Source organism: Macaca thibetana, chromosome 16, assembly GCF_024542745.1.
Source record: "Macaca thibetana thibetana isolate TM-01 chromosome 16, ASM2454274v1, whole genome shotgun sequence".
In the NCBI taxonomy this organism is placed as follows: domain Eukaryota; kingdom Metazoa; phylum Chordata; class Mammalia; order Primates; family Cercopithecidae; genus Macaca; species Macaca thibetana.
The window spans coordinates 31,457,232-31,471,045 of record NC_065593.1 but is presented as its reverse complement, the minus strand read 5'-3'; the positions used below and the strand labels follow the sequence as shown (position 1 = coordinate 31,471,045).

The 13,814-nt window shown below is 54.1% G+C and overlaps 1 protein-coding gene across 3 annotated transcripts in view; it reads right to left on the bottom strand.

Annotated features, from left to right (window-relative positions):
- Window positions 1-5,811: 5,811 nt before the first annotated feature.
- The window catches only part of LOC126939304 (TBC1 domain family member 3G-like), a 292,702-nt gene continuing 284,699 nt past the window's right edge, over window positions 5,812-13,814 (bottom strand). For all 3 annotated transcript variants that reach the window (XM_050764533.1, XM_050764532.1, XM_050764534.1), the window contains 11 exons: window positions 13,697-13,736; window positions 13,128-13,208; window positions 12,568-12,675; window positions 12,129-12,238; window positions 10,839-10,887; window positions 10,175-10,295; window positions 9,369-9,463; window positions 8,954-9,019; window positions 8,384-8,483; window positions 7,864-8,016; window positions 5,812-6,885 (listed from right to left, as the gene is read on the bottom strand). In XM_050764533.1, the coding sequence (XP_050620490.1) occupies window positions 6,416-6,885; window positions 7,864-8,016; window positions 8,384-8,483; window positions 8,954-9,019; window positions 9,369-9,463; window positions 10,175-10,295; window positions 10,839-10,887; window positions 12,129-12,238; window positions 12,568-12,675; window positions 13,128-13,208; window positions 13,697-13,736 (1,393 nt within the window). In that variant the 3' untranslated portion in view covers window positions 5,812-6,415. The remainder of the gene's footprint in view (window positions 6,886-7,863; window positions 8,017-8,383; window positions 8,484-8,953; window positions 9,020-9,368; window positions 9,464-10,174; window positions 10,296-10,838; window positions 10,888-12,128; window positions 12,239-12,567; window positions 12,676-13,127; window positions 13,209-13,696; window positions 13,737-13,814) is intronic.

Here is a 13,814-nt window from a genome sequence, read left to right as displayed (position 1 = left end):
TACTTTTGGGGATTCTTAATTTCTTGAAGTCGCTGTGTGGAGGCCAAAGCAACTCCACGTTGGATGCTAATCTGCCACGTTGACTTCAGATTAACCTCTGCTCTGGGAAGACCATTAAGATTTCCAGTTTGTCTAGTATTCCGTGTGTAAGATCACATACTTACTGTAAATCCTGCCCTTAGGTCAAAACAGCTTTGCTGTTCTCATACTTTAATTGTCCTACACATCACTTCTGAATCATGTATACTCTCTACCTGTGGGATATCAGCCCTGGGTCTGCAGGGTAACGGTGCGGGGATCTACCATCTCATCTCTCCACCACCAGACACTGACATGGCTTCTGTTTGTAAGTTCCTATTAAATATTACTTTATGTTTTTGTTGTTTGTTTATTTTGTTTTGTTTTTTTCAGACGGAGTTTTTCTCTTGTTGCCCAAGCTGGCGTGCAATGGTGCGATCTCGGCTCACTGCAACCTCCGCTTCCCGGGTTCAAACGATTCTCCTGCCTTAGCCTCCCGAGTAGCTGGGACCACAGGTATGTGCTAATTTTTTGTATTTTTAGTAGAGATGGGATTACTCCATGTCGGTCAGGCTGGTCTCGAACTCCCAAGCTCAGGTGATCTGCCCACCTCGGCCTCCCAAAGTGCTGGGATTACAGGCATGAGCCACCACGCCCAGCCACTTTCTAAGAGGTAGGATTTGTCAGCCGCTTTCTTCCGCTGCTCAGATTCATTGTATTTTGGGGGTAGGTTTGCATAGATTTGCCCGCCATGGAACAACTATGAATTTTTTCTGAAAGAATGGCTGTGGTATAGTTGTGGAATACTACAGTCATATTACATTCAGGGAGTGGCAGTTCATGCTGTATTTCAGATGTAATTTCATTCCTTCCTATAGGCTGGTGAGGCCGGAAGACTTTGGGGTGACATCATGGTGCATTTTGTAGAAAGGTAATATTTGTGATTCTTGGGGTTTCAGCATGAAACTGAGAAAGGAAAGCTCAGTGAAGAGGAGAACAGTGGTACAGCGGACACATTAGTTTTTAAAGTTGGATCAGCCTCAAATAAATACAGATTTCTGGGCCACCAGTGAGTGTCCATGGCACAGATCCAAGCTTACCAATCAGAAAGCAGCCACTTCCCAGGGAGCATCATGTAGCTTTTAGACTCCAGGGACACCACAAGCCACTGTCAGGTGAGAGGTGTAATTCACACAGCCCAGCACAGAGGCCCCCTCTTCATTTCTCAAAGTTCTGGGAGAACCCAAGACCCATAGCCTTTATTTTAGGGACTGTTTAATCGGCTTGGCAGAGAAAGAGACTATGTAATTGACCCAGGTCTTTTGAGCTCTTCGCATCAGCTAAGATCCTGTAACACAGGCAGATTTAGCCCTTTTGTTCTTATTTCTATATTTAATATAAATTTATATTAAATTTTTGCAAAAATTTAACTTTTGGCTAAAGTCAGCTTTTGGCCACATCTGTTGATCAACAGGGAAACAGAAGGAGAAGAGGGATTTTCACACTTAGCAAGCGACTCATGTGTGCCAGTTGCACAAAAGCAGGGTTATAGTGAGATATCCAATTCCCATTAGAGAAACAAGGGAGCTGGAACTCGGAGAACAAAGTGATTTGCTGACAGTCAAGGCTGGTGAGTGGCAGTGCTGGGATTGGGGCCAGGCTAAATTGGCCCTGAGGTCCATATTGAACAGAAACCTTCTCTATGATTCCCCAGCAGACACACATAGCCATGCCGTTTCAGGTCCACTCTCAGGTTGCTTCTGCTGGGGCCTTATGTGCCTGAGCGCAGAAACTCATAAACAGTTGAGAACCCACGTGGTGTTGTAGTCCAGCATGAACATTTCAAACTCTAACCACTCCTGCATCTGCAAAATGGCATTTTCCCTGCTGGATGTCTAGGGTAGGGTAGCATCCTACCCTGTAGGGTTCCTAGCTGGGGCCCCTGTCACCAGGGAAATGGTGCTGGTTCTCACCCAGAAATAGATAAAGAGGAAGTGTCTCTGCTGAATAAGAACGGATATGCATGCCTGTCCCGACTCCCTGCTCCCTGAATGAAGCAGGGCCTCCTGGCATCGCTTGATGTTTGTGAAGCTATCCCAGGTTGCACTGGCAGCAGCCAATACCAGGGTTTTCCAGAGGCTGAAGTCCAACACATAGTTAATGTCATTGCCTTTTCTTCCCTTCCTCAGGATCAGAGGAATAAACATCTCTTACTTAGAACTGTTCCACACAGACTTAGAGTGGCCGAGGAGTAACTTAACTTATCAAAGGTTATTTTGAGCAAAAGCCACCTTGTGTCTCTGAAGCTGTAGAACTGAGCCACAGAAGGAAACTGTTAAAGTCGCAGGGTCGAGGACTAGGTACCTATGTTATCCTGACAGCACAGAAGCACAGCCTGAGTCTCTTCTTTGGCTGAGCCAAGGGTGTGCTGGAGAGGCCTGAGGGAAACAGGAGTGGCCCTTGTGACCAGTGCCCTTTCGGTTCAGAAGGAACTTCTCCTCTTGTTGAAGTGACTTGGCTGAGCTTGCTACTTCTGCTTTGAGAGTCAAATATCAGGATCAAGACTTTCATTATCCCCAATTTACAGATGATGAAACCATATTGGGCAGGAAAGTAAGTCACCCCAGGAGAGCAAGTTAGGCCTGGGCACTGGCTGAGGACACGGGGGAATGACAATTTGGGATGTAGCTTGTTAAGGGGCTTTCCAAGAGTTCTTGTGATCCAGCTGTTGAGAGGATAGAGCAGAAAGGTTGCCACGGAGATGAGGGTGGGGTGCACTGGGAGACTGGGAGAAATGAAAGAGAACTCACAACGAAGCCTTGGGACACTGGGAGGGGGATGGACCACTCTGGTTTGTGCTGCGGGAGAAGAGAGCAAGAAAAGGAATCTGTTCAATCCTGACAGCCTGCAGGAGAAGCAAATGCCCTTCATTTTGTTCATCCGCAGTGAGACTGGCATCCCTGTAGCTTTGGGAAACCAGGCTAGTGTGGATGCCAGCTCACTCCAGTGGCCTGATGACTGGGAGACCATGGGCTGGTGTTCTGGTCTGGGCTCCTAGGCCTGATGGGAGGAGAGTTCAGCCCCCGGTTTCCTGTACTTCAGCTCGTATCCAGACGATGGTAATTGTTGGAATGAGAGACTCAAAGGAAGCTGGAACCTGAACTTTGTTGTTGCCCCATGTGGACACCTGTGTTCACTTTCTAGTTCTACCTCTTGCTGTCGGTGTGTTCTCAGGTAACTCACTTAAACCTTTCTGAGTCTCATTTTGTTCATTTATAAAATAAAAGACACAACATTTATGTCCTATATTGTCCTGAGGACTAAATGGGAGAAGGAGGAGCCCTTCTGCATTCCCCTGGCTTCCAGTGGGTGGAGGCCAGAGAAGCTGCTAAACATCCTGCCAGGTCCAGGACAGCCCCCGTCACAAAGAACTGTCTGGCCCCTGATGTCAGTAATGCAGTACTCAGGAGCCCTGGCGTGGGGGAAAGAGAAGAAACTCAAAAGCTTGGCAGATCTCAATTCAAACCCTGGTTGTACCACCTCCAGCAGGCCTTGGTCAGGGAATAGTATCTAGCTAAAATTCATTGACTCCATTTTGTGTTCATTGAATTTATATTCTGCTGGCTTTCCATTTGTGAGAGTGATAGAAGTTTCCTTTAAACATGAATTTGTAAATACGAACAAGTAGGCCATTCACAGAAATACATAAAATATGTCATAGGAGAGGTGGCACTCTCATATGGCAATAATTATGACAGAGGCCGGCAAATGACCTGAGTGACCCGGAGTGACCTGAGCACTGACTCCCAAATGCCGTCCGTAGGATGTCCTGCATCCCCCAGACCCTTTCCTGGGTCCTCCTGGGCCCTAAAATCCTCTAGACTATCCAGACCTCAGGCCACCCACCTCTCCGTTGCCAGAGCAGTCTCCATTCCGGAACGTGCTGGTCACCACCAACAGCAGCTGCTCCTCCTCCAGGCAGCTCAGCTTATACTTGTCCATACAGAGAACCTGGATGGCGCTGAGGTGGACACAAGCCCTCAGCTCCCAGTAGACACTCTGGGCTTCCTCCCACACCTCCCCCCGGCCGGGACTCCTGTGCTCATCTGTCTCTCCCAGTGCCCAGCACAGGCGTGGCACAGCGGAAGTGAATGGACCGATTTGAACACATCATCCTCGATTCTCCTTCCCCGCTCAAGCCCCGCAGCTAACCCGTCGACGAGTCCTGGAGGCTCTGCCTCCAAAATACTGCCTATCCCATGTCCAAACGCCTCTCACCACGTCCACTGCTACTTGCAATTGTGTGTGGAAATATTCCCACAAGATTGGAATGAGTAGGTCACAGCGGCGCCTGGAGGGAATGGCCGGGGAAATGTGCCATCGCCTTGCTGTTCTATCCGGGCACACCCAGCTGAGGATGGGGGACCTGCCACCACTCTCCTGGCAGTTCTGGACTCCTGGGAGCCAGCAGGTGAGGACCCAAGAGTGTTTTCAGTGACCTGGCTGACCTGGTCATCAGTCACTCCCACCTTGGCCTAGGCCTCTACATGGCACAGATCACAGCTCATTCCGACCTGGCATTACACTGCTCTGTGCTCTGTCCTCAGGGTCACACCTGTCTCCCAGAAGCCGTGCAACCCTGGAAAACCCATCAACCTAACAGTCAGGTTCCTCCTCTGTGCATTAACAATGACATTGACGCCAGCTTTGCAGGGCGCTGGGAGGGTAGAGGGAGGTGTATGCTGGAGAGTTCCCCAAGGGCAAAGCCTGGCTCTGCGTCACTCACTCTCAGATCCTCAGAGCCTGGAGCTGGCCCAGCAGGTGGCCACCATTCCCTAAGAGTTGGATTTGATCCGTCAGTGCTGAAGGCAGAGGATAGAGCTTCGACAGACCCCCTGTGTCCTGTCTTCTTTATCTGCAACTTACTCATCCTCACCCCTTTCACATGCACCCTGCAGAGCAGGTGTTCACTGAGCTTCCACAAAATTCACTAGAGCAGCTGATGGATACTGGGGCCTGGATTCACTGTCAAACTGTTTCTCAAAGGGTGCTCTCCAGAACACCATGGAAAACTCATTTGCTGTATAAGTTTGAAAACCCCTGCCCACAGGTCTCCCCTTGTGTACGAGCAATCAGCTCTACCATTCAGCCCAGGTGTGTGTTTGCTGAACCATCTGGAGGAAGCTGAGGAGACATGAGCTGAAGGCAGAGGGTGAGTCTGAAGTGGGATCTTGGGACAGGTATGAGAAGTTAGGCAAAAATGAGATGATTCCAGCCTTAATAACCTTAGATAATAGTTCACATTATTATTTAGTTAATAGGATTGTACCCACGTTAAATTACTAATTTTTTTTTTAAGAGGGGAAGTCTCACTCGGTCACCCAGGCTGGAGTGCGGTGGTGCAGTCATGGCTCACTGCGTTCTGGAACTCATGGGCTCCAGCAGTTCTGCCTCAGCCTCCTGACTAGGTGGGACTATAGGCACACGCCACCATGCCTGGCTAATTTCTTTGACTTTTCTCTAGAGACAGGGTCCACCTGTGTTTCCCAGGCTGGTCCCAGACTTCTAGACTCAAGTGAACCTGAACGTCCTGCCTCGACCTCTCAAATTGCTGGGATTACAGGTGTGAGCCATCACACCCAGTCTAAATTTGTTATGTGCCATGGTACTGCAAAACGTCATTATTAGGGGCAGCTGGATGGAAGGTATAGGAGGCCACTGTAGTGCCTTTTCAATCTTTTATATCTAAAATAATTTCAACATAAAACATTTATTTTAAAACATGAAGGGGGTTAATCATCTATGAGTTGAAAACACAAAGGCAGGCACACGGTGTTGTGGGAATTCAGAAAGCTGGTCACACGGCTGGGGGTGCTGGGAGGGGCTGGGCATGGTTGGCTTTGTGATCTGGGGGCTGGTGTGTCCCATCTGTGAAGGTCTTTCGAGCTGCACACTTTCTTAATCAATTTTCATAAGTTTAACAAAAAATAAAATGAGGACGTGAAGTTTGCTTGGGTTGTTAAGCCTCAGGAAGTTATCCAGCCATGAGCCCTGCCCTAGATGCTTCTAGAAGCCTGGAGGGAACTGAGAACTTTCCAAGTAGAGGCGGCAGAGGCAAGGCCCTGAGGTGGGAGCGCACTGCTGCTCGTCCCTAGCTGTGACGGGGGTGTCCTGGTTGGAATCAGTGCTGGGTGCAGTGCAGGGCTGGCTGGAAGTCCATGTCCACACTGTGGCTCAGTGCAGTGAAAATCAATCTCACCCCCTCCGCAGGGTGTTCCGCCTGCCAGCAGGTGGCCAGCTGGTCTTCCTGGGATACGGTGCCATTCTAGAAATTGGGTGCAAGTCTCTTGTCCGCAGATGGGGTGCCCTGTTGTAGTGGGATATCTCCTGGCCTCCCTCAGTCCTGATGGGCCTGGGCAGGGCCTGGTGTCAGGGTCCCCATGGGCTTCTCGAGCTGGCCCTGTCCCACAGTCCCGGGGCTGTCCAGGAGACATTCAGAAGGGACACGGACCCAACAGTTCTGTTCGAAATCATAATGGGGGAACCAAGGGCCCCCTACATCCAGGTCCGTCGGGAGCCGGGGCATCGAGTTCCACTCCAGGAATCTCCAGGAACCCTGAGGTCTTCCCTGAGCCGGGGCCGGGCTGGGCACACCCCGAGTGCCCACAGGGTAGGTGTCTTCCCGGACAGCCCCACCAGGACAGGATGTGGAAGAACGAGGTGCCCATGGTGGGGAAACTAGCCAAATGGGCCGCTGGAACCGGGCTGGTGGGCCTGGAGGGGCCTGTCTGTCCCCCTTGCGGAGGGTCATCCTGCCATGTGAAGCCAGCACAGGCCTGGGTGTTGAGGACACTTGCTCAGGTTTGGCTGAAAGGAAAACAGACGTGGTCAGCGTCTCTAATGAGCCCATGCAGGCCTTTCCCGGCTGGGCCCCACCTGCCTGGGTCTCTGGAGTCCTCGGGGTCTCTGTGGGGCCCCCAGGGCCTGACACTGAGGACACGCCTATAGTCTGCTGATCCCAGAGGGAGGGGTGTGTGCCAACTGGCGTGGGGAAGCTGTCAGGGCATGACAGGTAGCTCCTAGGACTGCTCCCAGGGTTCGGACTGGCTGGGGGATTCCTACCACACACCCTCGTCCCAGGGCTGTTGGACCAGGGATACAGCCCCCAGTGAGAACTCAGGTGGGAGGGAACTTGGATGTCACCCAGCCCCTTGTCACCTCACATGGGGACCCATCTCCACAGTGGGTGACGGGACCTGGAGGTGGGTCACCCTCTGCCTTCCTGGGCTGCCCAGTCCATGCCAGGACTGACCGTTCCCACATCTGCCTGAATTCTTGGCTCTGGCTCTCGCCTGGGGTCCTGCCTGTGCCCTCTCCCTGAATGCTCTGGGGTCAGGGACACCCGATTCCCTTGTCTCCCTGGCTCAAGACTGGTTGTCCTGGCAACCTTGGAGGAGCGTGCAGGAGTGAGGGGCCTCTGCTGCTGTCTGAGGCTGTGGGTGCTTGCAGGGAGGCCTGGGGTTATCCACAAATGGGTCTGGCTTCTTTAGTGCCCTTGACAGCCTTGTGATGGGGAGACAGAGACACTGTGGAATGTGGGAGGGGGCTTGTTGGAGGGTCATGCCCACATCCTCCTCCTGCCGGCACAACACATCCAGTACACACGCACTGAGCGCCTGCCGTGAGGACCGGTGGCCTCCTGTGCTTTCTTAGAGTCCAGGAGGAAGAGGAGGAAGAAAAGGTGAAGAGGAAGGCCCAGGTACTAGGGTTTCGGGTCTCGGGGACTCTCCCATTATTAACTGCCCCAGAGGGTGACATGGGAGGGGACATGGCACTGGAGCCCACCTGGGGGTGGCAGGTCCCCTTGCTTCCTTGTTAGTTTCTTCATAGAGGCCCTAAGATGCTTGAGCACAGAGTCATCATCCAACTCCCAGGTATGGAAGAACTGGTTCCGAAACCGTGCCCACAGGCCACACCTGGATGTCTTCGTGAGGCGCTCTAGGGACAGGGTGGACATCAGGCCAGGAGAGTTCCCTGGGAGGGGGCACAGCTGATACCCCATGGCCACTTCAGTCTCCCACTAGGCGATGCGGGAATCTTTTGTAGCCACCCCAGGGGTTCAGATGTGCACAGGAGACTGTGGCCGGGGGAAGTGGGTAGGGAAGTGCTCACAACACTCCTGACTTTCATCTGGGCCATGTGGGGGACGGGCTCGGTGTCACTGTGCCCTGCCCAGCCCACCTGGCCAGACCTCCCTCTGGGCCAGAACAGAGGATCATGAGGACAGTGTGAGGAAGTTGCCCTCGGGTAAGTCGGGGTCTGACCTCAGGGCTCCCCAGGCCCCACTGGGCACACGTAGACTTACTCCTCTGAACATTAAAGGCAATGCTTGTCATCGGCATCAACACCTGTTCTCCTTCCAGCAAATACACGTCCCACAGGCGCAGGATGAGCCCAAGAGAGATCTGTGGGGATAGCAGGTGTGGGAAACTGTAGGCCTTCCAGGCTGGGGCTGGTGGCTCGAACTGAGCCCACTGGGGCTTCAGTCCCCGGAGTCAGTGATCTTCTCCATGAGGGTTTCCTGAGTCCTCCAGGGCGCTGTGTCAGACAAGGTCTTGCAGCTCCTCATGGGGGGCACTCATTGGAGTGGGGGTGTGGCTCCTGGAGAGAGGGGCTTGCCCAGGGCTTGAGGCTTCCGTGATCCCTCCCAAGTCAGGTCTTGGCCCAGTCTGCCTGTAAGGCTGGTCCTGAGCGCCAGTCATTGCCCTGGGATGACCCCCCTTGGGCAGAGGGTTTTGTTTGGGTGTCCTGTGGGGACCCCCCTGTGGGCAGAGCCTCCTGTGGGCTGTGGGTGAGCCAGACCCCCGGGCTGGGGAAGCAGGGCACTGCAGGGCAAGGAGGGTCCCTGAGCCAGGGTCTCCCTATGCCTTCTTACCCCGTCATTCAACATCTGGAGAAGCCAGCCTAATGAGGAACTCTGCGTGAAAAGACCTTCCTTGTCCTGACGGGAGGAACAGAGGTGCTCAGGGCCCCCTGGGCTGCCCTAAAAACCTCCCTCTTCCAGGGCCTCTGAAGACCCTTCCCCTAGTGCAGAACACTGGGCGGTGTCCAGGGCTCCCCCCAACACCGGCCCCTTCCCACACTCCCGGTGGACACACTGCCCTTTGCCCTGCTCTGCGGGAGCTGGGCCCCCATCCCTGTGCCTCTGTCCTATAGACCAACTCCCGGCCCATGGAGAACCCGACATCCCAGGTCAGCCAGTGGCTGGGACTCAGCCAGTCACCAGCGCCACGGGATGCAGGGCCTCTGGAGAAGAGCCCAAGCTTGCTCACCAGACGCCATAAACTCACCAGACGCCACATGGTCTTGGGTTGTGACGCGGGGACCACATGCTCCTGATGGTCTTGGAGCCCCTGGACTGTCCCGCCATTTGGGCTGTGGAATCCTGAGAAACCCCCAGCCCATCAAGGAATCAGAGCCTTTCCCCAAGATGTGGAGTCATCAGCTGGAAGAGCTGGGCAGCTGGAGAGGCCCCCAAACCGCAAGGCCTCCCACCCTCCCATCTGGTGACCTCACCATGCAGCCTTTGCCCTGGGGAGGTGGGGCAGGAACATCCCCTGGAGTCTGGCTGCAGGTTTCCCTAGAGGCCTCCTGGACCAGGGTGCAAAAAGGGCAAGCCTGACTTGAGGCCACCACATGGCGGCCAGAACAGGGTGGGTGCTGGGCTTCCTGGTCGTTTCCTGGAAGTGGGGTCGGGCCAGGGGACACGGGATGGGGAGATGCTGCCACCTGCGCTTGGTCGGCCCATTTGTGGGCACCAAGGGCAGCACGAGCCTGGGCAGCTGGAGGGCAGGAGGACTCTCGGGGGGGGAGAGTCAGCTACACAGAATCAGAGCCAGAGGGCGTGGCAGCAGGACACAGAGGGTGGCCACGGGGAGGATGAGATGCCCTCCGCTGATGGGGATGAAAGGTGTCTGACTTGGGCTTTGGGGGTCAGGCGCAGACTGCTGTGGGACCCTCAGCAAAGACAACCTGAAGACTCCCAAGGGGCTGGCTACACAAGGAAGGTGTCTTGGCTGAAAGCCGAGATCACCTGGCCAGGGTGGCCATCCCTGGGTCTGGCTGTATGAGGTCCCATGGGCAGCTGTCCACCTACCTTGCAGGGAGTGCCTCTCACTGGCCAGCAGCTGCACCAGTGCCCAGAATGCATCCTCCTCAGGCAGATAAAGGAGAAACAAGGCTGCGATGGGGCTCAGGTCCCTGCAGTAGCCCACCTCCTGCAAGAGCCAGAGTCACCGTGAAAGGACATCACCTGGGAGGACTGAGGTCACCTGGGAGGACTGAGGTCACTTGGGAGGACTCATGTCATTGGAGACGGAAGACGTGACTGGAGAGGCTTCCTCTGAAGCAGAGGCTTCCTCAGGGTGCAAATTCATTTCATGACAAGAGCCAAGTCCATCAGGCACTTCAGCACTTTGTCCAAAATGTCTCCTGATGGCACCGTCCTGCGTGTGACTCTGCCAAGCTCCTGGGCTTGGGTGAAGCCCCAGGAGGAGGGCGTCATTTCTGGTTCCGAGAAGTGGTGGTCAGACCCAGGTGACACCAGGAGTCCAGGACCCGACTCCTTTGTGTCTCAGCTTGACTCCTTGAGACCACCCCCTTGCTTGGAGATTTATGCCAGCAGTGATCTGGAGTTCTACCTCCTATATCCTGGTGGCTCACAAATACTAACTTTAAAAGAAGCGAGAGCACCCCACCAGACACCCACTCCTGTGAACAGGGAAATACTGCCTGGAAACATCACTGCTGGGAATACTCACCGGGTTATACTCCGAATATGCCAGGAGGATGTAGAATAGTTCCCGCTGCCTAGGAAACAGAGAAAGGAGGCTTTTGTTTGTTTTGTGCAGATGCCGTTAGTTTCAGTTTGTCTACAAAGCCTAACAACAAATCCCATTTCAGGTTCAGATGATTCACCAGATAAGCAGTGAGCTCTTCAGGGTCTTTGACTCTGAGGAAATGTTTCAGGAAAATCCACATCAGTGACATGCAGATAGCCAGTTGTACAGTGACTTGTCTGATCCTTTTCACTCTGAATAATTTTTTTTTTTTTCAATTTGCACACACGCCAGCTCAGTCTTTGGATGTACAGTTCCTCCGTGGTTCTAAACCAATGGGCAGTATCCTGGCTACTGCTCCAGCCCCTCCTGAAGCAACTCCTTCATCTTCCAAGTCTCCAGGGTGGCACCTATGCACCCGGCCTCTCCCTGATCCCTCAGCCCCCGGCCACCCAGACTGCTTGTCAGTCCCTATGGTTTGGCCTTTTCCAGAATGGCCCAGGAATGGGAATCCTACGTGATAGCTTATTGGGTCTGGCTTCTTTCCCTCAGCAAAATGCATCTAGGATCCACCCACGTTCGTGCGGGCATCACTGGCTCCTTCCCTTTTCTCACTGAGTCTTCCGTTTGGAGAGAGAACCAGCCTTGCTCTCCCCATTCCCATGTTGAAGACTGTCCCCGAAGGCTCCTTGTGTGAGTGACGAGGAATCAAGCAGTGGATGTGGCATGCAGGTTTCATGTGGACATCAGTTTTCAAATCCGTGGGTTCAATATTTATGATACTTTGGGGACACGTGGTTCAAGTCCATTGAGCTTTGTGCGTCACTGCCCAACTGGCTGCCAAAGTGGCTGTGCCATGTCATGTTCCTGGCAGACAAGGATGACAGTTTCCAGGACCCCTAGTTGCCCCAGCATTTGGTGCTGTCAGTGTTGCCTGGAGAGGCTCATGGGCCCTCCATCCTGCCACCCTCCCGTGAGTCCTACCATGGGTCCCCGTGGGTCCGGGAGAGCACCTTTCACCATTGTGCATGATTTTGTTTGCTGACTTCTGTCTCCTCAGGGTCCTCCTCGTTTCTGGCCCCACATGTTCCAATCTGGCCCAGGGCTTGGAACCAGGTGCTCAGTTCATGGTGCCAGCTGCTCCCTGGGTCAGGGGAGGTCTTGGCAGCTCTGTCATCCCTCCTAGGTGACCCTGGCCTCTTCTCCGGGGAAGCCCCCATCCCTTTCGTTCACTCCATCTCTGCTGAGACCCTGTGGCTCCCATAGGCTTACTTGGCTCCGTATCGATCCCTGAAGAAGATGTGAGTCCTTAGTGTCTCGCTCACGTCCAGGTCGATCTGGTGGATGTGTTCAGATGACCTCTTGCCCTTCTCCTTCATGACCTGTAGGGCAGGGCCAACAGGAGGAAGCAGCCTCAGAACAGATGGAAGACTCCCTGCCCCAAATGGCAGTCGGCCCACAGTCAGCACTCCAGGAAGGAAGGGAAGCAGGAAGGTTTCCTTGTGCACAAAGCTGCTTTTTGGCTTGTTACTGAAGCTGGAGAGGGTCACCAGAGCCGAGTTTATCTGTGGTGACTATGTCACCGTCCGTGCCCAGGATGTGCATCTGACCATCCCACCCACCCCCCAGGCTGGGCTTAATGCTCCCTCCAGCTGGAGACCTGGGCCCCTGACACGGCCTGTCCTGTTTGTCGTGCTCTGGCTGAGCGTACCTTGTATGTTCTGGGGTTTTTCCACTTGACTTCCTGTATGTTCAGCAGGACTGACCACACTTGGCCCCTGAAGTTCATGGGAATGCCCTTATATACTCGATCTATCAGCTGTGGGCAGAAAACAACCTGGTGTCACAGGCCACGGGGCGACCCCAGTGAGGACCAGAGCCCGAGGATTCTGGAAATGGTTGGTTTTGGCCCCATGATTCCTCATTAGAGGTGACATTAAGCTGGGACACAGTCTCCTTTCCCAGGATTGAAAGAGTGGATGGGCACTCAGAGTCGGGACTCTGATCTGAACCTTTTCCTTCCTTTAGGTCACCAGGGCATCCCTAGCCTTGAGCTCTGGGTGTTTCCAGCCCTAGATTCAGATTCCCTCCCAGCAAGGTGACGCTTGCACAAATAGGCAGGCAAACTACCGACCAGGCCTGCAGTCCTCTGGGTGAGGACAGTGTGCCACCCGCCCTCTGAGAGGCTGATGGCGCCAGGCCACAGCCATGGGTGCCTGTCCCCTGTCTCTGCAGAAAGTGGTTCTGGGGGCCTCTCCCTCCACACATTACCTTTTTACTGTTCTTATATGTCTCCCATTGTCCCAGCATTTCCATCCACTTGCTCTTTCGTGTTATCTCCCGCCGCATTTGCTGTCAAATGAGGAATGTTGGCGTTAGGGGAGCTGCCAGGCTTCCCAGAGCCGCCCGTGGATGCTGCGTCTTGGGCTCTGGAGCCCTAGTGGACCCAGCTGGAGGGAACCAGGGAAGGGCAGACCCTAAGGGCTGAAAGCCTTTGAGCAAATGAGCACCAGTGGGCTGGCTTTGGGACCCCAGGACGTGCCATCCTCAGGCCACAGACACAGCAGTCTTAGGTCAGGTCCTAGCCTCTAGGTGGGGTCCTGACACAGGCGGGCTGCCATCCCCAAGCCACAACTATGGTTCTCACTTTGGAATATTATCAAGCTGCCAAAGTTACAGCAACCTGGGGTCAGATCCAGCAGGGAGTGCTGCCCCTCCCAGGGACATCATGTTGTCCTCAACTGCCACGGCCCAGGCCAGCTGCCTCCTCTGCCTCACTGACCACCCGCCCAGTCCCCACATCCCTGGTCCAGCCCCCTCCCCATGCATCAGGCTCTTACCTTAGCCTCCCGAACAGTGGCAGGAGGCAGCTCTGTCTCACTGTAAGAAAATCCACGCAGAACTGAGGACCTGCACAGGGCCTGGAGCTGCCCTAGACTGGGAGCCAACCCCCAGAAA